This window comes from Oncorhynchus keta, chromosome 14, assembly GCF_023373465.1.
Source record: "Oncorhynchus keta strain PuntledgeMale-10-30-2019 chromosome 14, Oket_V2, whole genome shotgun sequence".
Taxonomy (NCBI): Eukaryota; Metazoa; Chordata; class Actinopteri; order Salmoniformes; family Salmonidae; genus Oncorhynchus; species Oncorhynchus keta.
The window spans coordinates 53344595-53369393 of NC_068434.1; the positions used below are offsets into that span (position 1 = coordinate 53344595).

At 42.2% G+C, this 24799-nt stretch overlaps 1 protein-coding gene across 2 annotated transcripts in view; it reads left to right on the forward strand.

Annotated features, from left to right (window-relative positions):
- Positions 1 to 23374, forward strand: part of homer1b (homer scaffold protein 1b) — a 96318-nt gene extending 72944 nt beyond the window's left edge. For both annotated transcript variants that reach the window (XM_035786475.2, XM_035786473.2), the window contains 2 exons: positions 4982 to 5062; positions 18530 to 23374. In XM_035786475.2, coding sequence (XP_035642368.1) covers positions 4982 to 5062; positions 18530 to 18718 — 270 coding nt within the window. In that variant the 3' untranslated portion in view covers positions 18719 to 23374. The remainder of the gene's footprint in view (positions 1 to 4981; positions 5063 to 18529) is intronic.
- The last annotated feature ends 1425 nt before the right edge of the window (positions 23375 to 24799 follow it).

The window sequence follows — 24799 nt, forward strand, 5'->3', positions numbered from 1 at the left end:
TGCTCGCTTCCAGGCAACCAACACTGAACAATGCATGAGAGCACCAGCTGTCCTGGATGACCTTGGGATCATGCTCTCCATAGCCGATGTAAAACCTTTAAACAGGTCAACATTCACTTACTATCAGGAGATGTGCTCAGATTATATGCTGACCAGCTGTCAAGTGTCTTCACTGACATTTTCAACCTCTCCTTGACCCAGTCTCTAATACCTACATGTTTCAAGTAGACCACCCTAGTCCCTGTGCCCAAGAACACCAAGGTACTGTAACCTGTCTAAATGATTATAGCCCTTAAGCACTCAAATCTGTAGTGATCAAAAGCTTTGAAAGTCTGGTCATGGCTCACATCAACACAATCATTCCAGAAACCCAGTACCCATTCCAATTTGCATACCATCCAAACAGATCCACAGATTACGAAATCTCTATTTTACTTCACACTGCCCTCTACCACCTGGACAAAAGGAGCACCTATGTCAGAATGCTGTTCATTGACTACAGCACAGCATTAAACACCATATAGTGCCCTCCAAGCTCATCACTAAGGTAAGGACCCTGGGACTGACAACCTCCCTCTGCAACTGGATCTTGGACTTCATAACGGGCCACCCCCAAGTGGTGAGGGGTAGGCAACATATCCTTTCAATACGGGGCCCCTCAGGGGTGCATTCTTAGTCTCCTCCTGTACTTCCTGGTCATCCACGACTGGGTGGCCGTGCACGACCTCCAACACTATCATTAAGTTTGCTGAGTACACGATGCTGGTAGGCCTGACAGTGTGATGCCAGGACAACAACTTCTCCCCCAATGTCAGCAAGACCAAGGAACTGATCATGGGTTACAGGAAACAGAGGGCCAAGCACGCCCCCATTCACATTGACATGGCTGTAGTGGAGCGGGTCAAGAGCTTCATGTTCCTTGGTGTCCACATCACTAATGATCTATCATGGTCCACACACACCAACGCAGTCGTGAAGAGGGCACGGCAATGCCTCTTCCCCTATTACTGAACAGGAGAACTTGAGAACTCACATCACTGCTTCATGATCAGATTCAAATAAAAAAGTCATCCAATGCTGCGGAGGTGCAGCTTAAAGTTATTTACCTGAGAGAGTCAATAAACGCAGAAGCCTCTTCAGGTGTGTCGTTTTTTAGGCGATCCGTTGACCATAATCTTCAATGTGGCCGGGTACAGCAGTGCGTAGTCCATCTTCATTTTCTTGATTCGATCCTTCACCTCATCAAATGCCTTGCGTCTTCGTATAACCGCTGTGGAATAATCATTGAAGAATGAGACCCTTGGACCTTGACTACCATCAGAACCGATACGTCTGGACGCATCCATGACGCGTTGCTTGTCGGTGAAGTTGTGGAACTTAACCTGTCGCGACGAGCCATCCCGGATCCGGGATCGTGAATACAGCCTCAAGCTCATTACCATAACGCAACGTTAACTATTCATGAAAATCGCAAATTAAATAAAATCAATATGCTAGCTCTCAAGCTTAGATTTTTGTTAACAACACTGTCATCTCAGATTTTCAAAATATGCTTCTCAACCATTGCAAAACAAGCATTTGTGTAACACTATTTATAGCTAGCGTAGCATTTAGCATTAGCATTCAGCAGACAACATTTTCACAAAAACCAGAAAAACATTAAAATAAAATAATTTACCTTTGAAGAACTTCAGATGTTTTCAATGAGGAGACTCTCAGTTAGATAGCAAATGTTCAGTTTTTCCAAAAGGTTATTTGTGCAGGACAAATCGCTCAGTTTTCTGCGTCACGTTTAGCTACGAAAGAAACCTGTATCCAGGATTGTGTAAATCTATCCGCAAGCTCATTAGCATAAAGCAACGTTAACTATTCATGAAAATCGCAAATGAAATGAAATAAATGTATTTGCTCTCAAGCTTAGCCTATTGTTAACAACACTGTCATCTCAGATTTTCAAAAATATGCTTCTCAACCATTGCAAAACAAGCATTTGTGTAACACTATTGATAGCCTAGCATAGTATTATGCCTGACATTCAGCAAGCAACATTTTCACAAAAACCAGAAAAACATTAAAATAAAATCATTTACCTTTGAAGAACTTCAGATGTTTTCAATGAGACTCTCAGTTAGATAGCAAATGTTCAGTTTTTACAAAAATATAATTTGTTTAGGACAAATCGCTCTGTTTTCTGCGTCACGTTTAGCTACGAAAGAAACCTGTATCCAGGATTGTGTAAATCTATACGCAAGCTCATTAGCATAACGCAATGTTAACATTCATGAAAATCGCAAATGAAATGAAATAAATCTATTTGCTCTCAAGCTTAGCCTTTTGTTAACAACACTGTCATATCAGATTTTCAAAAATCTTCTTCTCAACCATTGCAAAACAAGCTTTTGTGTAACACTATTGATAGCCTAGCATAGTATTATGCCTGACATGCCTGACATTTGCGAAGCAACATTTTCACAAAAACCAGAAAAACATTCAAATAAAATCATTTACCTTTGAAGAACTTTGAAGAACTTCAGATGTTTTCAATGAGGAGACTCTCAGTTAGATTGAAAATGTTCAGTTTTTACAAAAAGATTATTTGTGTTGACAAATCGCTACGTTTTCTCCATCATGTTTGGGTAAGAAAAAAAACCCAAAATTAATTTTTTTCCAAATTAACTCCATAATATCGACAGAAACATGGCAAACCGATGTTTAGAATCAACCCTCAAGGTGTTTTTCACATATCTATCGACGATAAATCCATCGTGACAGTTGACTTTCTCTTCTGAAGAAATGGAACGCACATGGACCTAGAGATTACGCAATAATTTCGACACAGGACACCGGGCGGACCCCTGGTAAATGTAGTCTCTTATGGTCAATCTTCCAATGATATGCCTACAAATACATCACAATGCTGCAGACATCTTGGACGAACGGCAGAGAGCTCAAGTTCATTCATGGCACATTCACAGCCATATAAGGAGACGATGGGAAACAGAGCCTCAAAAATTCTGCTCATTTCCTGTTTGAGGTTTCATCTTGGTTTCGTCTGTAGCATGAGTTCTGTGGCACTCACAGATAATATCTTTGCAGTTTCGAAAACGTCAGAGTGTTTTCTTTCCAAAGCTGCCAATTATATGCATAGTCGAGCATCTTTTCATGACAAAATATGGCGCTTAAAACGGGCACGTTTTTTATCCAATAATGACATAGCGCCCCCATAGGTTGAAGAGGTTAATAACCACTGGCCGTGAGCGCTGGTTGGGACTGGGTATCGGTGCTTGAGAGCGATGGGCTCTGTCCAGCTTCACAAGACCAGCCTTAGTGTCCATTTGTAGGTAGCCATAAAATATTTACTGAACGTGTCCCTTTAGAACCTTCCGGGAGTCCCATAACACGGATATTGCATCTGCGTCCTCGATTATCCAAGTGGTCAATGTGCTCCGCTATTTTGCGCACCTGTTTCTCAAGTGTCTTTATCTTAGTGTCCATTGATGTAGTTGAAGTTTCCACAATAGCAATTCTTCCTTCCACCTCATCCACACGCTTGACAACCCTCTGTAGTTCAGCTGAATGGCCTGCTATTGCTTCCAAGACCGTTCCTATCTTAACATCGATCACTTTAGTAATGTTATCCGTCATACTTTGAATCACCAGGTCCATTGTGCCTGGATCCGCAATGGTGTTAGCTTCGCTAAAGTTAGCTAGCTCCTCCCGCACATCTACAGTGGTGGTGGTTTTGGTCGAGTTCTTAGTAGTTCTGCTGGTCATGTTGTCGGAAATCTTTGAGGAATAGCCGTCAAGACTCATTGTAGGATAACTTATTTAGCAAATTCTACCACTTTTTCAAGCTAGAAAATTAATATAAAAAGAGAAATTAACAAATGCCACGGGAGCTGAAACACAGTGTTCTCTCTCAGGCGCCATTTTATCCCCACTCCAGACATAGATTTTTCATTGAATCAATAAATGGTTTTGATGTGTTCCATTGAAACATTAATAAAGTACAGTATTTCTCACATGTTGGTATTTTTAGTTTTTCTCTATAATTGTGTTGTTTGTATTTCTTTTAAGTATTGTTTGTGCAGTGCCAGTCATTTTGGAGCCCACTGTAGACAGGTGTGTGTCTTTCCAAATCATGCCCAATCAATTGAATTTACCACAGGTGGACTCCAATCAAGTTGTAGAGACATCTCAGGATGTTCAATGGACATTTTGAGTTTCATAGCAAAGGGTCTGAATTTGCGAATAAATTAATTAAAAATCCTACAATGTGATTTTCTGGATTTTTTTTCTCATTTTGTCTGTCATAGTTGAAGTGTACCTATGATGAAAATTACAGGCACAATTGGTGGCTGACTAAATACTTTTTTGCCCCATTGTATGTAAATAAGGTATTTCTATTTATGATACATTTGCAAACATTTTTAAAAACCTGTTTTCGCTTTGTATGGTGTGTAGATTGATGAGGATTTTTATTTATTTAATACATTTTATTTAAGGTTGTAACGTAACATAATATAGAAAAAGGGAATGCCACTTCTACTGAATTCGGCTCCTCTCCTTGTTCTACGTCACCGGCTTTCTAGCCATCACCGCTCCATTTTGTATATATCCATTTGTCTTGTCTGGTTTTCATACACACCTGGTTTTCATTTCCCCAATCAATCTAATTGTATTTAACCCTATATTTCCCATCATGTGTTGTGTGTAATTGTTTTCATGTCATACGATGGTCTTTAGCGCTTTACTTTATTGTTCCATGTTTTTGAGCACGTTTGTTTTGTTGTGCTCCCGTTTTGGAACTTTAATAAAGTGCGCTTTATTTATAATACTCTGCTCTCCTGCACCTGACTTCGCCTTTAGACACACCTTGACAGGGAAGGGGTCTGAATACTTTCCGAATGCACTGTATAGCAAATAACAATCTGTAACAATGTGTATCTTGATTCTCTGAAACTCCCTGTCTCACCCACAGGAAATGGAGCGGTTGAAAGAGGAAGTGGAGAACGCTAACGAGCTGCTAGAGCAGAGACACTCCTTGACACAGAAACTACAGGTGAGTACATTGTATCAGTTGCTTTAGACTTTTGTATTTGTATTTATTATGGATCCCCATGCCAAGGCAGCAGCTACTCTTCATGGGGTCCAGCAAAATGAAGGCAGTTATACAATTGTTAAAACATTACAATACATTCACAACAGATTTCACAACACAAGTTGCAGATGATGGATGATAATTATTTGGAAAAATAGTAACTTTTCAATCGAACTGTTAGGAACACAACAGCACCAATGTGCATTCGTTTGTTTCACATCAGTAAGCAGCCCATAACACCCTGGACCAGAGCTAGCTGTTGCTAATTTAACAAGCTTTGAAAACACATCTTTGTGCTGTCTATCTATGTGCATACACTAAACTACCCCATATATAATAACAATTTTCTCTCATTACAACTCTCTCTACCTATCTTCTGATTTGCACAGTATGTTTTATTTTTAATTAGGGATCAATTCAATCCGTAGCGTGTAAGACCTGCGTTGTTGCATGATTGCCATACCAAGGCATGTTTACTGCGTTTGCAGAGACTGCATTCACGGTAACCGCTGCATATGTCAGCTCAATCGAAAAATGACCTTTAAATTTCAACCGTATGATGCGGATCTTCAGCGCTACGGATTGAATCGAGCCCTTAACCTATATTGTAACAGTAGTCCCATTGAGACCAAGGTCTCTTTTGCAAGGGATCCCTGCATCTCAACAATTACACAATCAAGGCAGTATAGGAGCATAGAAAATACAAAACACAATCATGAAAAACAATCACATTCCTATGTAAAGAGGTCTTCAACCAAAAATCTGAATTGCCCAAACGGCACCAATGCATCCAGCTGTAAAGTAACAGAGTTGACCGTAAACAGGGTTGAAAATTTCAGCAATTGAATACAGGGTTCACAAAAACAATGTATTTGTTCAAACATTTTTAGCCTGTCTATCTATGGGTAACAGGGTTGACGTGTTATGCTCAACCCAGTCACAAAACATCAGGAAAACAGAAGAACCAGCCCACCTGCTTTTACAATATGATTTGAATGTTAAATTCCATTTCGTTTCCGGTTCCGGGTTGGGGCGAGCGGTCGCATTCGCACTTCGCTCTGCAGGTTGTATAACTTTTTCATTACATTTCATTATAGTACAACGGTTGATTTGTCTAATCTTAGCAATTCTTCTTAGCTAGCAACATAGCCGTCCTTGTATCAGAGATAATTGCATAATTATCGTATTTCGTCGCCCTAACGTAGCCTTCACTGCTATTCGCCCAGGAGCTAGCAAGCGCTAGCTAACGCACACAGATTAGCATCACTGTAGTGCTATTCACTCAACTGTACGACTTGATTAGTCTAGTGTTAGCTAGCTACATAGCTGTCTTTGTTTCCAAGATAATTGTGTAGTTTAGTGTGTGTAGCCTTGGAGTGATTATCTTAATTCACTGAGGTTCGCTAGCCAGCTATTTGTCGTCCTTAACGTAGGAGACTCTGCTAGCTAGCCAACAGCTAACAGCTAACAGCTAGCCAACAACAACCCGGTCGCATTCCGCTCGCTCCACAGTTAGTATCACATTTTCATTTACATTTCATTACAGTACAACGGTTTGATTTGTTTGATCGTAGCTAGCTACATAGCCGTCTTTGTTTCAAAGATAATTGTGTAGTCTAGAGCGATTTCCTAGGTTAGCTAGCCAGCTATTGTCGTTCTTTTAACGTAACGTAAACAACACTGCTAGCTAGCCAGCTAGCCCCCGATTAGCAGCACTGTAGAAACTATTACACTCAACGGAACGACTTGATTAGTGTAGTGTCAACAACGCAGCCACTGCCAGCTAGCCTACTTTAGCAGTACTGTATCATTTTAATCATTTTAGTCAATAAGACTCTTGCTACGTAAGCTTAACTTTCTGAACATTCGAGACGTGTAGTCCACTTGTCATTCCAATCTCCTTGCATTAGCGTAGCCTTTTCTGTAGCCTGTCAACTATGTGTCTGTCTATCCCTGTTCTCTCCTCTCTGCACAGACCATACAAACGCTCCACACCGCGTGGCCGCGACCACCCTAATCTGGTGGTCCCAGCGCGTACGACCCACGTGGAGTTCCAGGTCTCCGGTAGCCTCTGGAACTGCCGATCTGCGGCCAACAAGGCAGAGTTCATCTCAGCCTATGCCTCCCTCCAGTCCCTTGACTTCTTGGCACTGATGGAAACATGGATCACCACAGATAACACTGCTACTCCTACTGCTCTCTCCTCGTCCGCCCACGTGTTCTCGCACACCCCGAGAGCTTCTGGTCAGCGGGGTGGTGGCACCGGGATCCTCATCTCTCCCAAGTGGTCTTTCTCTTTTCTCCCCTTACCCATCTGTCTATCGCCTCCTTTGAATTCCATGCTGTCACAGTTACCAGCCCTTTCAAGCTTAACATCCTTATCATTTATCGCCCTCCAGGTTCCCTCGGAGAGTTCATCAATGAGCTTGATGCCTTGATAAGCTCCTTTCCTGAGGACGGCTCACCTCTCACAGTTCTGGGCGACTTTAACCTCCCCACGTCTACCTTTGACTCATTCCTCTCTGCCTCCTTCCTTCCACTCCTCTCCTCTTTTGACCTCACCCTCTCACCTTCCCCCCCTACTCACAAGGCAGGCAATACGCTTGACCTCATCTTTACTAGATGCTGTTCTTCCACTAACCTCATTGCAACTCCCCTCCAAGTCTCCGACCACTACCTTGTATCCTTTTCCCTCTCGCTCTCATCCAACACTTCCCACACTGCCCCTACTCGGATGGTATCGCGCCGTCCCAACCTTCGCTCTCTCTCCCCCGCTACTCTCTGCTCTTCCATCCTATCATCTCTTCCCCTCTGCTCAAACTTTCTCCAACCTATCTCCTGATTCTGCCTCCTCAACCCTCCTCTCCTCCCTTACTGCATCCTTTGACTCCCTATGTCCCCTATCCTCCAGGCCAGCTCGATCCTCCCCTCCCGCTCCGTGGCTCGACGACTCCTTGCGAGCTCACAGAACAGGGCTCCGGGCAGCCGAGCGGAAATGGAGGAAAACTCGCCTCCCTGCGGACCTGGCATCCTTTCACTCCCTCCTCTCTACATTTTCCTCCTCTGTCTCTGCTGCTAAAGCCACTTTCTACCATTCTAAATTCCAAGCATCTGCCTCTAACCCTAGGAAGCTCTTTGCCACCTTCTCCTCCCTCCTGAATCCTCCTCCCCCTCCCTCTCTGCAGATGACTTCGTCAACCATTTTGAAAAGAAGGTCGACGACATCCGATCCTCATTTGCTAAGTCAAACGACACCGCTGGTTCTGCTCACACTGCCCTACCCTATGCTCTGACCTCTTTCTCCCTCTCTCTCCAGATGAAATCTCGCGTCTTGTGACGGCCGGCCGCCCAACAACCTGCCCGCTTGACCCTATCCCCTCCTCTCTTCTCCAGACCATTTCCGGAGACCTTCTCCCTTACCTCACCTCGCTCATCAACTCATCCCTGACCGCTGGCTACGTCCCTCCCGTCTTCAAGAGAGCGAGAGTTGCACCCCTTCTGAAAAAACCTACACTCGATCCCTCCGATGTCAACAACTACAGACCAGTATCCCTTCTCTCTTTCTCCAAAACTCTTGAGCGTGCCGTCCTTGGCCAGCTCTACCGCTATCTCTCTCAGAATGACCTTCTTGATCCAAATCAGTCAGGTTTCAAGACTAGTCATTCAACTGAGACTGCTCTTCTCTGTATCACGGAGGCGCTCCGCACTGCTAAAGCTAACTCTCTCTCCTCTGCTCTCATCCTTCTAGACCTATCGGCTGCCTTCGATACTGTGAACCATCAGATCCTCCTCTCCACCCTCTCCGAGTTGGGCATCTCCGGCGCGGCCCACGCTTGGATTGCGTCCTACCTGACAGGTCGCTCCTACCAGGTGGCGTGGCGAGAATCTGTCTCCTCACCACGCGCTCTCACCACTGGTGTCCCCAGGGCTCTGTTCTAGGCCCTCTCTTATTCTCGCTATACACCAAGTCACTTGGCTCTGTCATAACCTCACATGGTCTCTCCTATCATTGCTATGCAGACGACACACAATTAATCTTCTCCTTTCCCCCTTCTGATGACCAGGTGGCGAATCGCATCTCTGCATGTCTGGCAGACATATCAGTGTGGATGACGGATCACCACCTCAAGCTGAACCTCAGCAAGACGGAGCTCCTCTTCCTCCCGGGGAAGGACTGCCCGTTCCATGATCTCGCCATCACGGTTGACAACTCCATTGTGTCCTCCTCCCAGAGCGCTAAGAACCTTGGCGTGATCCTGGACAACACCCTGACGTTCTCAACTAACATCAAGGCGGTGTCCCGTTCCTGTAGGTTCATGCTCTACAACATCCGCAGAGTACGACCCTGCCTCACACAGGAAGCGGCGCAGGTCCTAATCCAGGCACTTGTCATCTCCCGTCTTGATTACTGCAACTCGCTGTTGGCTGGGCTCCCTGCCTGTGCCATTAAACCCCTACAACTCATCCAGAACGCCGCAGCCCGTCTGGTGTTCAACCTTCCCAAGTTCTCTCACGTCACCCCGCTCCTCCGCTCTCTCCACTGGCTTCCAGTTGAAGCTCGCATCCGCTACAAGACCATGGTGCTTGCCTACGGAGCTGTGAGGGGAACGGCACCTCAGTACCTCCAGGCTCTGATCAGGCCCTACACCCAAACAAGGGCACTGCGTTCATCCACCTCTGGCCTGCTCGCCTCCCTACCACTGAGGAAGTACAGTTCCCGCTCAGCCCAGTCAAAACTGTTCGCTGATCTGGCCCCCCAATGGTGGAACAAACTCCCTCACGACGCCAGGACAGCGGAGTCAATCACCACCTTCCGGAGACACCTGAAACCCCACCTCTTCAAGGAATACCTAGGATAGGGTAGGTAAGGGTAAGTAATCCTTCTCACCCCCCTTCTCCCCCCAAAAAAAAGATTTAGATGCAAGTGGCTGTTCCACTGGATGTCATAAGGTGTATGCACCAATTTGTAAGTCGCTCTGGATAAGAGCGTCTGCTAAATGACTTAAATGTAAATGTAAATGTTAAAAATGAATAGTTTCATATTAAAATGAGAGTTCAGTTCACGTAACAGGGTTGATATTAAAATTAAGGACAGACGTATAAATTAATCACTAACCACATGAAATAAATCATAATCTTCAGAAATGACTGTCAAAGAAACAAAATAATTAGTGCTTTAACATGGAGAAATATTGTGGTTAAATGGGTTAAAATCTTCTTATAAGTCACAAACGAGAATTGCACAGAGGGACATATCAAAAGTCTTGGCACTTTAGGAAGTCTTTATTCATATAAAAAATCTTGATTTATTGACTCATGTGGTCTATATTAAAAGGCATTTAATTTAATATAACAGGCTTTTAAAAATCAATATTGGTGCATGTCTACTTAAAATATCAAAGGGACGCAAAAGGCACTATTTTTGTCGAATGACCCTTTTATCTAAAGTAACAGACGAAATTTAAAGTATTAGCCATCCCTGTGACTGGGTATGGTATCTCGTACGTTAGTAGTAGCAATGTTAGTAGTAGCAATGTTAAGTAATGCAGGAGTTTTTGCAAAAAGGCTTTATAAATTAACAGGATGCAAAGTTTTCACCTATGCAACATCAAACAGGACTATCCTACTTTATGATAAAGGAAGCAGTGATTAGTGCAAAACCTTTCACCCATGATAAAAACAAAGTGCACTGTGGTAAACTGCAGTTCATTCAAATGTGAGTTCATTCAACCTTTGATTGGATGTAAATTGCTACTGATCTGATTGGTCATCTATTCATTCTCCCCTGTGAGTCGAGAAGCAGGTGCAGGTGAAACAATTAATAAAAAAACATGAAACAAGACAGCATGACAGTGGCGAGATAACAGGAAACAATACCAACTGGGGAATTAACATAATGGAGGGACATATAAAGGGAGGTAATGAAGACGGTAATGGTGTCTAGGTGTGAATCATGATGATCTGCAGGTACGCATAATGAAGGATGCCAGGTGTGCATGATGATGAATCCCAGGACCAGTGGTTAGTATTCCAGTGTGTTGCGTGCCGGAGTAGATGTGACAAGCTCTTTTTTAATATTAATATTATCCATATAAAGTACCGTTTAGCAATCTGTATAAACACATCTTTGCCACAACAATAGGCTACCTGGTGATTTCGTTGATCATTTTTATATTTCAGATAGGCCTAGGTGTTTGGGTCGGTTATAATGTTATACCTCAGTGGTACTGGCTATATGTCTAAAGTTAGCTGTAACGATGCAGTACCTTCAATACTTATGGGATGACGATGTAACATATTCTGGCAAATTAATTCTATATTTGTGAGGAAGAAAAAGGCTAGAGACAGATCATGCTTTCCATCTGATCCTGCAACCTCCGCTGCATAAAGGTAGGCCTTATGTGACCGACTGGCTTGATTTGGTCTTATGTAGCAACATTTTAAATTGTGTTTTTTTTTTACATTGGATAAAGGTAGAAACTAGAAAATGATATATCATACATACACTACAATTGAGGAACAATGGGAAAGTAAAATCTGCTTTGAAAGTTGATTAACTTGTAACCTCACTTTTGAGAAAATGACCCTTAAATGTTTTGGTAAACCTACTGGAGAGCTCTTCTTTGTCTACACCCATTCAGCATCGTTCACACCCTCTTAAGCCTTAGTCCCACCCATCTCTTTAAGGATTCAAATCTTTTTATATATATTTTTTATTTCACCTTTATTTAACCAGGTATGCTAGTTGAGAACAAGTTCTCATTTGCAACTGCGACCTGGCCAAGATAAAGCAAAGCAGTTCGACACATACAACAACAGAGAGTTACACATGGAATAAACAAGCATACAATCAATAATACAGTAGAAAAATCTATAAAAAGCATGTGCAAGTGAGGTAGGATAAGAGAGGTAAAGGCAATAAATAGGCCATGGTGGCAAAGTAATTACGATATAGCAATTACACACTAGAATGGTAGGGTGTGCAGAAGATGAATGTTCAAGTAGAGATACTGGGGTGCAAAGGAGCAAGATAAATAAATAAATAAATAAATACAGTATGGGGATGAGGTAGATTGGATGGGCTATTTACAGATGAGCTATGTACAGGTGCAGTGATCTGTGAGCTGCTGTGACAGCTGGTGCTTAAATCTAGTGAGGGAGGTAAGAGTCTCCACCTTCAGAGATTTTTGCAGTTTGTTCCAGTTATTGGCCGCAGAGAACTGGAAGGAGAGGCGGTCAAAGGAATAATTGGCTTTGGGGGTGACCAGTGAGATATACCTGCTGGATCACGTGCTATGGGTGGGTGCTGCTATGGTGACCAGTGAGCTGAGATAAGGTGGTGCTTCTGTGGTGCTCCGATTTGACATACAACAGGCCCTCCGATTTGACATACTGGAATTTATCGGAGAAGTAGTTGGTGAACCAAGTGAGACAATCATTTGAGAAACCAAGGCTGTTGAGTCTGCCAATAAGAATGTTGCAATTGACAGAGTCGAAAGCCTTAGCCATGTCGATGAATACGGCTGCACAGTAATGTCTCTTATCGATGGCGGTTATGATATCGTTTAGGATCTTGAGCGTGGCTGAGGTACTCCCATGACCAGCTTTGAAACCAGATTGCATAGCGGAGAATGTATGGTGAGATTAGAAATGGTCGGTAATCTGTTTGATAACTTACCTTTCAAAGACCTTAGAAAGGCAGGGTAGAATAGATATAGGTCTGAAGCAGTTTGGGTCTAGATTGTCTTTCTCTTTGAAGAGAGGTATGACCGTGACAGCTTTCCAATCTATGGGAATCTCAGATAATACAAAAGAGAGGTTGAACAGGCTAGTAATAGGGGTTGCAACAATTTCGGGCAGATCATTTTAGAAAGGGTCCAGATTGTCTAGCCCGGCTGATTTGTAGGGGTCCAGATTTTGCAGCTCTTTCAGAACATCAGCTATCTGGATTTCGGTGAAGGAGAAGTGGGGGAGGTTTGGGCAAGTTGCTGTGGGGAGTGCAGGACTGTTGACCGGGGTAGGGGTAGCCAGGTGGAAAGCATAGCCAGCCGTAGAGAAATGCTTATTGAAATTCTCAATTATTGTGGATTTATCGGTAGTGACAGTATTTCCTAGCCTCAGTGCAGTGGGCAGCTGGTAGGAGGTGCTCTTGTTCTCCATGGACTTTACAGTGTCCCAGAACTTTTTTGAGTTTGTACTACAGGATGCAAATCTCTTTTTGAAATAGATAGCCTTAGCTTTCCTAACTGCCTGTGTATATTGGTTCCTAACTTCCCTGAAAAGTTGCATATCACGGGGGCTATTCGATGGTTAATGCAGAACGCCACAGGGTGCTTTTGTGCTGGTCAAGGGCAGACAGGTCTGGAGTGAACCAAGTGCTATACCTGTTCCTGGTTCTATTTTTTTTAATGGAGCATGCTTATTTAAGATGGTGAGGAAGGCATTTTTAAAGAATAACCAGGCATCGTCTACTGACGGGATGAGGTCAATGTCATTCCAGGATACCCCGGCCAGGTCGATTAGAAAGGCCTGTTCGCTGAAGCTTTTTAGGGAGCGTTTGACAGTGATGAGTGGTGGACGTTTGACCGCAGACGCCATTACGAATGCAGGCAATGAGGCAGTGATCACTGAGATCTTGGTGGAAAACAGCAGAGGTTTATTTGGAGGGCAAGTTAGGATGATATCTATGAGGGTGCCCGTGTTTACGGATTTGGGGTTGTACCTGGTAGGTTCATTGATCATTTATGTGAGATTGAGGGCATCAAGTTTAGATTGTAGGATGGCCGGGGTGTTAAGCATGTCCCAGTTTAGGTCACCTAGCAGCATGAACTCAGACGACAGATGGGGGGCAATCAATTCACATAGGGTGCCCAATTTGTAAGTCGCTCTGGATAAGAGCGTCTGCTAAATTACTTAAATGTAAAATGTAAATGTGTCCAGGGCACAGCTGGGGGCAGAGAGTGGTCTATAGCAAGCAGAAACGATGAGAGACTTGTTTCTGGAAAGGTGCATTTTTAGAAGAAGAAGCTCAAATTGTTTTGGTATAGACCTGGATAGGAAGACAGAACTCTGTAGGCTATCGCTGCAGTAGATTGCAATGCCGCCCCCTTTGGCAGTTCTATCTTGGCGGAAAATGTTATAGTCGGGGATGGAAATTTCAGGGGTTTTGATGGTTTTCCTAAGCCAGGATTCAGACACGGCTAAGACATCTGGGTGGGCAGAATGTGCTGAAGCAGTGAATAAAGCAAACTTCTGTGAGTCCATGTAATGTGAGGTTATGTACTAAACAACCAAAGATGTAAAGACTATAGGCTGGTTTATAAATTCAGCAAAAAAAATAAATGGCCCTTTTTCAAGAACCTGTCTTTAAAAGATAATTTGTAAAAATCCAAAGCACTTCACAGATCATCTAAACTAAAGGGTTTATACACTGTTTCCCATGCTTGTTCAATGAAACATTAACAATTAATGAACATGCACTTTTGGAAAGGTCGTTAAGACACTAACAGCTTACAGATGGTAGGCAATTTAGGTCACAGTTATGAAGAGAGGCCTTTCTACTGACTTTGAAAATCACCAAAAGAAAGATGCCCAGGTTCCCTGCTCATCTGCATGAACATGCCTTAGGCATGCTGCAAGTAGGCATGTGGACTGCAGGGCCAATAAATTGCAATGTCCGTACTGTGAGATGCCTAAGACAGCGCTACAGGGAGACAGGATGGACAGCTGATCGTCCTTGCAGTGGCAGACCACGTGTAGCAACACCTGCACAGGATCGTTACATCCGAACATCACACCTGCGGGACAGGTATGGGATGGCAACAACAACTTCCCGAGTTACATCAGGAACGCACAATCCCTCCATCAGTGCTCAGACTGTCCGCAATAGGCTGAGAGAGGCTGGACTGAGGGCTTGTAGGCCTGTTGTAAGGCAGGTCCTCACCAGACATCACTGGCAACAACGTCACCTATGGGCACAAACCCTCCGTTGCTATACCAGACAGGACTGTGCTCTTCACTGACGAGTTGCGGTTTTGTCTCACCAGGGATGATGGTCGGATTTGCGTTTATCATCGAAGGAATGAGCGTGACACCGAGGCCTGTACACTGGAGAGGGATCAATTTGGAGGGTCCGTCATGGTCTGGGGCGGTGTGTCACAGCATCATTGGACTGAGCTTGTTGTCACTGCAGGTAATCTCATCACTATGTGTTACTGGGAAGACATCCTCCTCCCTCATGTGGTACCCTTCCTGCAGGCTCATCCTGACATGACCCCCCAGCATGATAATGCCATCAGCCATACTGCTCGTTCGTGCGTGATTTCCTGCAAGACAAAAATGTCAGTGTTCTGCCATGGCCAGCGAAGAGCCAGGATCTCAATCCCATTGAGCACATCTGGGACCTGTTGGATCGGAGGGTGAGGGCTAGGGCCATTCCACCAGAAATGTCCGGGAACTTGCAGGTGCCTTGGTGGAAGAATGGGGTAACATCTCACAGCAAGAACTGGCAAATCTGGTGCAGTCCATGAGGAGGAGATGCACTGCAGTACATAATGCAGTTGGTGGCCACACCAGATACTGACTGTTACTTTTGATTTTGATCCCCCCCTTTGTTCAGGGACGCATTACTCAGTCACGTGTCTGGAACTTGTTCAGTTTATGTCTCAGTTGTTGAATCCTGTTATGTTCATACAAATATTTACACATGTTAAGTTCGCTGAAAATAAACGCAGTTGACAGTAAGAGGACGTTTCTTTTTTTTCTGAGTTTAGTTGTCGCAGTGACATCATGAACATTGTCATCCGCCTTCAAATTGGTTGTTGTCATTATGAAAAAGTAGAATCACACAAAATACAGGCTTCATGACATCAGCAGCCTAGTGTACAAAATAGCATAACTAGTGTATTTTAACACCAATAAACCCAACCGTTTAAAAATGAATTTAGTATATGTCAATCTAGCAAACTTGGCAACTAAATGTAACTATCTAAACATTGTTTTAGTTCATTTCTAGCTAGTTAGCTAGAGCTTGCTATCAGTTCAAATAATGACCATATATAGCTAACAATGTCTTCACTTTAGCTCATTTGTCTTCATTATTACAGGAAGATAAACTCACAACAAGATCGTTATTTAGTGTATGGCGAGCCATGACAAAATAAAAGCAGGGCATTCTACTTGTCATGCCCTGACCATAGAGAGCTTTTTATGTCTCTATTTTGGTTTGGTCAGGGTGTGATTTGGGTGGGCATTCTATGTTCATTTTTCTATGTTTTGTATTTCTTTGTTTTGGCCGGGTATGGTTCTCAATCAGGGACAGCTGTCTGTCGTTGTCTCTGATTGGGAACCATACTTAGGCAGCCCTTTTCCCACCTGTCTTGGTGGGTAGTTAACTTTGTGGCACATAGCCCTTAAGCTTCACGTTTGTTTTGTATTGTTTTTGTCGGCATCATCCTAAATAAAAGGAATATGTGCGCTCACAACGCTGCGCTTTGGTCCACTTCCTTTGACGGCCGTGACACTACTAGAGAATTTTAGAACTTGGACAGTCTCAATGGCCTAGCTTTGGGTGTGTTAGAAAATTTGCTCTGGCTACATACTCCGCAGAATAACTGATACATTTGCGAATGCTCAAAACCTGTTGAATATGGCCGGTGTCAGTAAAAGTTTGCAAAAAAAGTGTAATTAAATTGTTGCCAGCAGCACAGTTAGTCACCAAAGCTCTGGATAACATGAAAACAGCCTAATCAGCTCTGGTAGTGCGAGTAAATTGGTCAGAGTGAGGTGTTCTCTCAGTTGTATCTGGAAGTTGCCTAATCATTGGCCAGAGCATCCAGTGTCACTCTGAACACTCCGAGAGCGAAATGCTCTGAATTTACAAATGGACAATCTGGCAATGCTCTGAATTTACGAATGCCCAGAGCACACTCTGAGCGCACTCTGGCACTGCAGTTTGAATTTATGAACACACCCGTTATATCCTAATTTTACTTTGGTGCAGGTCATGTTCTTCACATTCCTGTCTCTGGTAAACACATAATATATCAAATTAAATCTAAGTTTATTTGTCACATACACAGGATACAGAAGATGTAGTGAAATAGTTACTTGCATAATGGAGTATTTTGTTTATACATGTAAGTAGCTAGCTAAACAATGAACCATAATCCCAACTCATAAAGTGGCTCTGAGATACGAATAATATTACTACACAGATCATACACGTAACGTTAGTTAGCGAGGCTGTCAGATAATGATAGCTAGCTAACGGTGCACTTTAACTTGAAAGGAAAATGACTTTCTTAAACCTATCTGAAAATTTAGCGAGCTAGACTATCTTACCCGTATACATGGTTGGACACTTCTCCCTCTCTGTCACGGATGCCATGTGTGACCTATACAACAGCCTTCTGTGTGTTCTCTTTTCGACTCCCTCTGTATATTTGCAATCAAATCTCCTTAACTATCATACTGTAATTCCCACTGATTTCAAAACTCGGTCCTCCAGAAAGTGAAGAGCAACTTTTGCAGTTCTACTACGTGATATCTTTAAAAAAAGTGGCGTTAAAAAGGATTACCTACACATACTGTTCAGCTCATATTATAGACACACATGTGCCACATGGCAGACCAATCCAAAGTCATCTCTCGGGAATGTCCAGCCCATCCATTATCTCAGCCAATCATGGCTAGCCGGAAGGTTCCAGTCTTTTTCCATGGCAAAACCAACTAGACTCGTAAATTATTTTATTCGTATTTATAGATGGCATACACGTTTGTTATTAAGGCACATGAAAGTTCACATGTTCCAGAAGGAATTTCCGCCCCAAAACTAAATTTGATTAAATACATGCAAAATGCCTCTAGGTAGTGACGCCTAGTACCCCTAGTTTCCCGAAACAAGTCACATATGATCCTGCTTGCTCTGGACTCCAGAGAAGTGACAATGTGACATGATATCCCTAATTGATATTGACTGCTAACATGAATGACTTTCAGCTCAAAATGCAGGTGAAAACACAGTTTATTTCTGATTCTTGCGTTGTGAAAATCTGTCACCGTTTATGGCTGTAATGATAGCCATAAAGTTTGAAAACCACTGAACAAATTGCTGATTTGCTGAAATGCTATAGGCTAAAGTGAAATTGTAGGGAGAGAGAACTGCTATAAATGAAATCTGCAGCTCCCCAAAATTTTGGTGATCAAGAATATGAACTGTTTACTTATGGAGCTTGATATTTGGAAAAAAAATTCAAATGAATTATTACATAATCAAAATGTGAAAAGGGCTGTCTTGTAGCCTCAATAAATAGAAAAATATTTGTTGTTGAACAACATGTATCTCGACCCGTTCTACTTGGGACTCAACTTGAGACTTGGGCCTTGTGACTTGAGACTTGCTCTCTCCCCCCTCTCTTCCCTCCACAGGAGACGGAGTTGCATGGGCGAGTGTTAGAGGAGCAGCTCCTGGGAGCTGAGCAGCGATTGGAAGAAAGTCAGGAAGAGCAGGAGAACTTCAGGAAGAGCCTAAGGACCCTACTGGAGATGCTGGATGGGAAGATATTTGAGCTGACAGAGCTCAGGGACAGCTTGGCCAAGCTCATAGAGGGCAGCTAGTTAATCACACACCACCTACCACTGGCCAACACACTGAATTACACATAGACACACTGACCCCTACTGGCAGAGTCAGAGAACTAACCACACAGATACACCACATGATTGACATGGCTCCTATAGAGCTCACTGGCTCACAGCGCCCCTTAATGTTAGACATACAGAACAGCACTCTCACCTTCTGCCAGACCCATAGAACAATACTATACACTGCTGCCAGACCCACACAACAACATAACCCAGTGCTGATGACATAGAACAGCACCCCTTATTGGCTCCTAGGTGTATTGTAACTGCACCCTCTCCTTCCAAAATAACCTCCTGCAGCTGCTGCCACACTGCCCTCAGCAGTTGAACACACAGAACAGGTGTCCCATGCAGACTCTCTGAACATATGTCTGAGCAACGACATCCTTTGCAGACTGACAGAACAGCAACCCTTTCTGGTAGACTCACAGGAATACGGCTTTACAGTTAATTCACATACAGTATTCAGTATCTGGCCCATGCAGAAATAAAACCCACAAATCTAATGTTGCCAGCACCATATTACAACACGCTGAGCTATTGAAAATCACAGAACTACAGGAGAGCCCTAAATCAACCACTGAAACCCACAGAGCAGAAGCAGGAGTCATGTCCAACACACAAACACACACCTTGGCCTAGGATTTACAAAGGCTGCTGTAAATTGGAGTACTGTTTACATTGATGTTCAAGTCTTCATGAGTATGACTGAACCTTCGCAATATGAAAATAGTATAGTATACTATGACAAGAGAATCTTCCAGAAGCATCGGTCATGCTTTATTTAGAACTCCAGTTTGCCTAGCGCTTAAGAGCATTAGGCTAGTAACCGAAAGGTTATTGGTTAGAATCCCTGAGCCGGCAAGGTGGAAATATCTGCTGTTCTGTCCTTGAGCAAGGCAGTTAAGCCCTAACAACAACTGCTCCCTGGGCGCAGATGAAGCAAATTAAGGCAGCCCCAGCACCTCTGTTTCAGAGGTTGGGAAACTGACTCTTGACTGGGAAATTTCTTTATGGTTTATTCTTCACTTCTTATTCCACCAGCCCAACTGGTTGATTTCTCACTTCTTATTCCACCAGCCCAACCCCAGAGACCTGGGGAATGTTCCCTCTAAACTGCACGTACTTCCTCCAGGACTGCAGCACAGAAGAAATGCCATGCTGTGCTCAGAGATGCAAGAGATTGAAATTCACTGAGTTCGCCCTATATAGATCAACGTCTTTCCTGTGATTCAATCAACATTATATCACACCATTTTCAATGCAACAAAACAAATCAAACTCTGCAAGATTGAGTCTGTGATTGTGTTGTACGCAAGGCCAGTGCACAACGGAGTATAATTATATTGTCTGGGGTAGCCCACAAGCATCTTTCAATCACCAAGTGAATGCGCTTTTCAGATGATTTCAGATCAGAGTGCAGAGCCGTGCAAGTGCACATTTGTTGATATTCTTTGATAGTTAGTTAGTTATTAGACCAGTTACATATAAGTATAGGTCAGCAATGGGGAGTTACTGCTTCCTACAAGAGCACAAACCTTGTAGGCTACATTTCAAGCACTTGTTGAAAGGCAAGTCAGATAAGAAGCTTTTGTCTTAATTAAAGGGGCAATGTATTTTGAGTCATGCTTGAATATGCAAATAAGCCAATAGACAGAGGGGTAGCCTATATTGTCTAATTCTCTGTATGGTAATAGTAATTCATTTTATTTTGTGAAATGGTTTATTCCATCATACAACACAATGCAATCACCTTTTTGGCCCATGGTGTTACAAAAAAAATAATTGATTAATGTCAATGTAAAAACGTTTTTAAAAGCCTCATGAAGTGTAGGCCTGCATTGAACAATACATATAGGCTACTGTAGCGCATAGAAAACAAAAGCTATTTCCATGTGAAAATGTTATGGGATTTGCTCCATTGGTTGTGTTGGTAGGCCTACCATTAAGTTCAAATAGCCATAATAGCCTATTGGCTACTTTCTAAAACTGTAAGGGTACAGCCTCAGTGTTCACTGTAAATGCGCGCTGGAAATTGCACAGAATTCTCACAATGTTCAATTTTCAGCTCACACGACCTAAAATTTGCTCAGTGCCCCCCAAAATTTGAGGAAACATTGGACGTGGGGTTTGGAGAAACGTTTCAGAACGTTTCAAGCAGTTCAGAGTTAGCCCTGTTAATTTGAAAGATGTTTAAATGTTTTAAAATCTTACACATTCTGAATCCACCCTTACTTCCTCCTGAATAGAGAACTGACCTTATCTTCCTGCAAAGCTTGGAGCAATGTGTGTGTTACTGAATGGGTTCTGAACTCTACACTGCTTGAGTGTGTTGGAGTGTGTGTATGTGTCTAGAGAGACACATGCACAAAGAGGCCTGTATACACACTGAGCAAAACCAGACATTCTCTGGATGACAGACTTTAATCTAACAATCAGGTATTCACAGTGGTCTGACTCGGACACCAAGACTGCACCTCAAATGACACTCTATTCCTTCCTCATATAGTGCTTTACTTATTAAAAGATACATAGAAAGACATAGGTAGTTAGAAAGATAGATAGTTGTATAGTTTATTTATGTAACTCTTCAATAAAAAAAGCATAGTATGACATTTATGCATCAGCACTTTAAAATGAAAGATTATAATATGGCTTAAAGCATAAATGCAATATGTGCAAGGAAAGAAGAAAAACTGTACCATTCATGTGTCTCTACTGCACTTTAATGGGAATAAGGGGAAGACATGCACCCTAAAACTCTTTGGTCTCAGAAACACTGGGTACACCCACATGAAAAAATACTATGGTTTACTATAGAATACTACCGTACTTACAATAGAATTCTGTAGTAAACTGTTGTATACTGTAGAATACTATACTACACACTGTAGTATCCCTTGATCATGTGTAGGACTTTACATACTATAGAGCCAAGGAGGCTGGTGGGAGGGCTATAGGAGGACGAGCTCATTTTAATGGCTGCAATGGAGTAAATGGAACAGAGTCAAACATGTGGTTTCCGTATGTTTGCTGTTTGAAACCATTTTATTTATTCCATTCCAGCCATTGCAATGAGCCGATCCTCTTATAGCTCCTCCCACCAGCCTCCTCTGCTATAGAATGTTGTAGTATACTATAGAATACTATAGTATTATCTGCAAAAAAACACTGTAGTATATACTATATAGATCAGGGGTGGGCAAATCCTGACTGCGATGAATACAAAATAACTGTCCTTAGTTTATATATATTTTTATATTCAGTATATATTATGTATATTAAATAAGACATACTGTATAATATAACTTTATACTTGGGCTCGGGTGTAACCAGAAAGTTGGTTAAATCTGCAAAATAATTTTCTGTTGCTTTGCTGTATGTTTTTGGATTACAGAAATCAATATCTTAATTTTGAGATGAATGATGTAAATGAAATGCTTTTCTGAGATAATGCAGAGGATATAAGAATTTGTTTTCCTATTTTGTAACTTGTGGTACTTAATTTAAGTATGAGTGTATTTAAAACTGTGAGAAAGCTGGCAATATTTTGGACTATTTAAGTAATTTTGAACAAAATTGAGGATGCTATTTAATTAGATGTAGGTTTTTGGATAATGATGCTAGGGTGTACTGCTGGTGTGATGACGCATTTGTGATGAAATATGTGGTTGTGGTGGAGATGAATTTGCCAAATTGTATGGAGAATTCAGAGCTTTGACACTATTTCAAAAGTTTTGTAATCATCAAATAATACTACAGGAAGGGATCACTGTTTAAGTAAAGTTCTTAAAATAGTTTCTAGACTGACCAGCTTTGCAATGTGACACATTGGTTGAAATGGTTGAAATTGGTTGAAATGACATCAGGCTGACATATTCTGGTTGTTGTATACAGGCGTATTTTTTTTACGTCTTTCAGAAAATGTCCAACCTTTTTCCAGACTTATTCAATTGGTCATGAAAAAGACATCTTGAGATATTTGGATATCTGACATAAAAAAAACAGACTTCAACCACAACTATTACATCATTATGACATTGTATGCTCACTAGGTCATGTTCAGAAATATGTTGGGTTTAGATTTCAGGGGTTCCATGCACTGTCTGTTTCTTTCATTTACAGAACCATGGACATGAGAATGGACTAATGGGAAATTGTTGGGTTTTATTTTTCAAAACAGCTGATGGACTAAACTGTGTAGCTTATTTTATAAAAACATAATAGCTCTCATTGGTCTGGCTATAACTGCCATGGAGTCAATTTGTATTTCTCTGGTGGAGGTAGTGATACTGTTTGCAGAAGCATACCTTCATTATACGTTGACAAAATTGCACAGAATGTCAGGAAATTCAACACATAAGTAAAATACACAAAACACCATGAATGGAATTTTAAAATACTTAAATGAATTAACTAGGCCAAAATAATAAAACATGTCACAATTTATATTTTTCACAGAAAGAGAGGCAACTTCAGTACTCGGTATACAAGGTTTTATTAAGCTTTGAATACATATGAAAAACAGAGAAAAGGCAAAAAAGTTATTTTTTGAAAAACTATTGCTATATAAATGTGAAACCATTAAATGTTCAAATAAAGACAATTTGACCGTTTAGGTCAATCACATGTATGCATTTCTTGTCGAGATTTGTTTATCACTCATTCTCTAACTGCAATATGTTGCACTTCTGAAGTGACTGCCCAATCAAAATCCAGGACCCGTGTGAGAGTCCAGGTAGAGTAGGATGAAGTTGCTCCAAGACACTGATCTATGGTCAGTTTTGTGTTCCCCTCTAATTGTGCATATTCAGATTTGGAAAGAGCCAATAGTCAACTTTACCCAGAGCTGCAAGTCAAAGGTATACAGTACAGTGTCATGACTTTACTTTCATTAATCTGATGACTTTTTTTTATTTCATCCACTAACTATGTTTTGTTACCCGACTAAATTAATCAATGTAACAATTAACTCATTAGGATTTGGGTACCACAGAAGGTTGTTTAAAGAGATGCCATCTCCAGAATTAAACTATAAAAGGTATATATCTATTTCATCGATAAACAGTCATCTTATTAATCATTACTTCTCATCATATCAGCATTCTGAACACTCATAACCTCATGCATCTGTAAAAAAAAGTGGGTGTCCTTCTCCATCGTGTAGTCCTGAGCAGAACTACAGATTTCACTCTGTTCCATTCGCTCTTGAAGTTGCTTATTTGAAGATAAGCCAGCCGTGCCAATGGTTCCAGTGGGGTGATGAGAGTAGTGTACTACAGTGATTTGACAAGGGTAGTAGGATGGTTTGAAGAGTTTGAGATATTTTACTCAGGACAGATAATCATCTGTACCAGTGATTGTCTGAGAGGGGTGTTTGTCTTCCTCTCGTGTTGATAGTCAGGATTCAGACCACAATAGACATGAGCTGCAGCTTGCCATCTCTCATGTTGAGTTTCAAAGTTCCAACCATTCCAAACATTTAGCTCCCGCCTCATGTTTCCTGGTCTATTGTTCATTTTGTTACCAAGGCTTTTTATGCACTCTGGGCGAAGGGGACGTCCGTCCGTCTGACACGCTCTCCGACCTCACTTGGGGCATGACTACTTACTTTTCTCTACTTTTCTCCCCAATTTCATGGTAGCCAATTGGTAGTTACAGTCTTGTCACATCGCTGCAACTCCCGATACGGACTCAGGAGAGGCAAAGGTCGAGAGCCATGCGTTCTTTGAAACACGACCCAACCAAGCCACACTGCCTCTTGACACAACGCCCACTTAACCCTGAAGCCAGCCTCACCAATGTGTCGGAGGAAACACTGTACACCTGGCGACCGTGTGCATGCGCCATAAAAAAAATGAATGTTTACGTTCCAATTTCTCTCCTGTGAACTGGTGACGCGCGACATATGCCTAGTTTCCTGAAACGAGTCACATTTGACTCTCAGGCTCCTTGTTCCGGCCTTCTAGCCATCGCCGATCCACTTTTCATTTTCCATTAGTTTTGTCTTTGTTTTAAACTCCTGATTTCAATTCCCCAATTACATGTTCATTA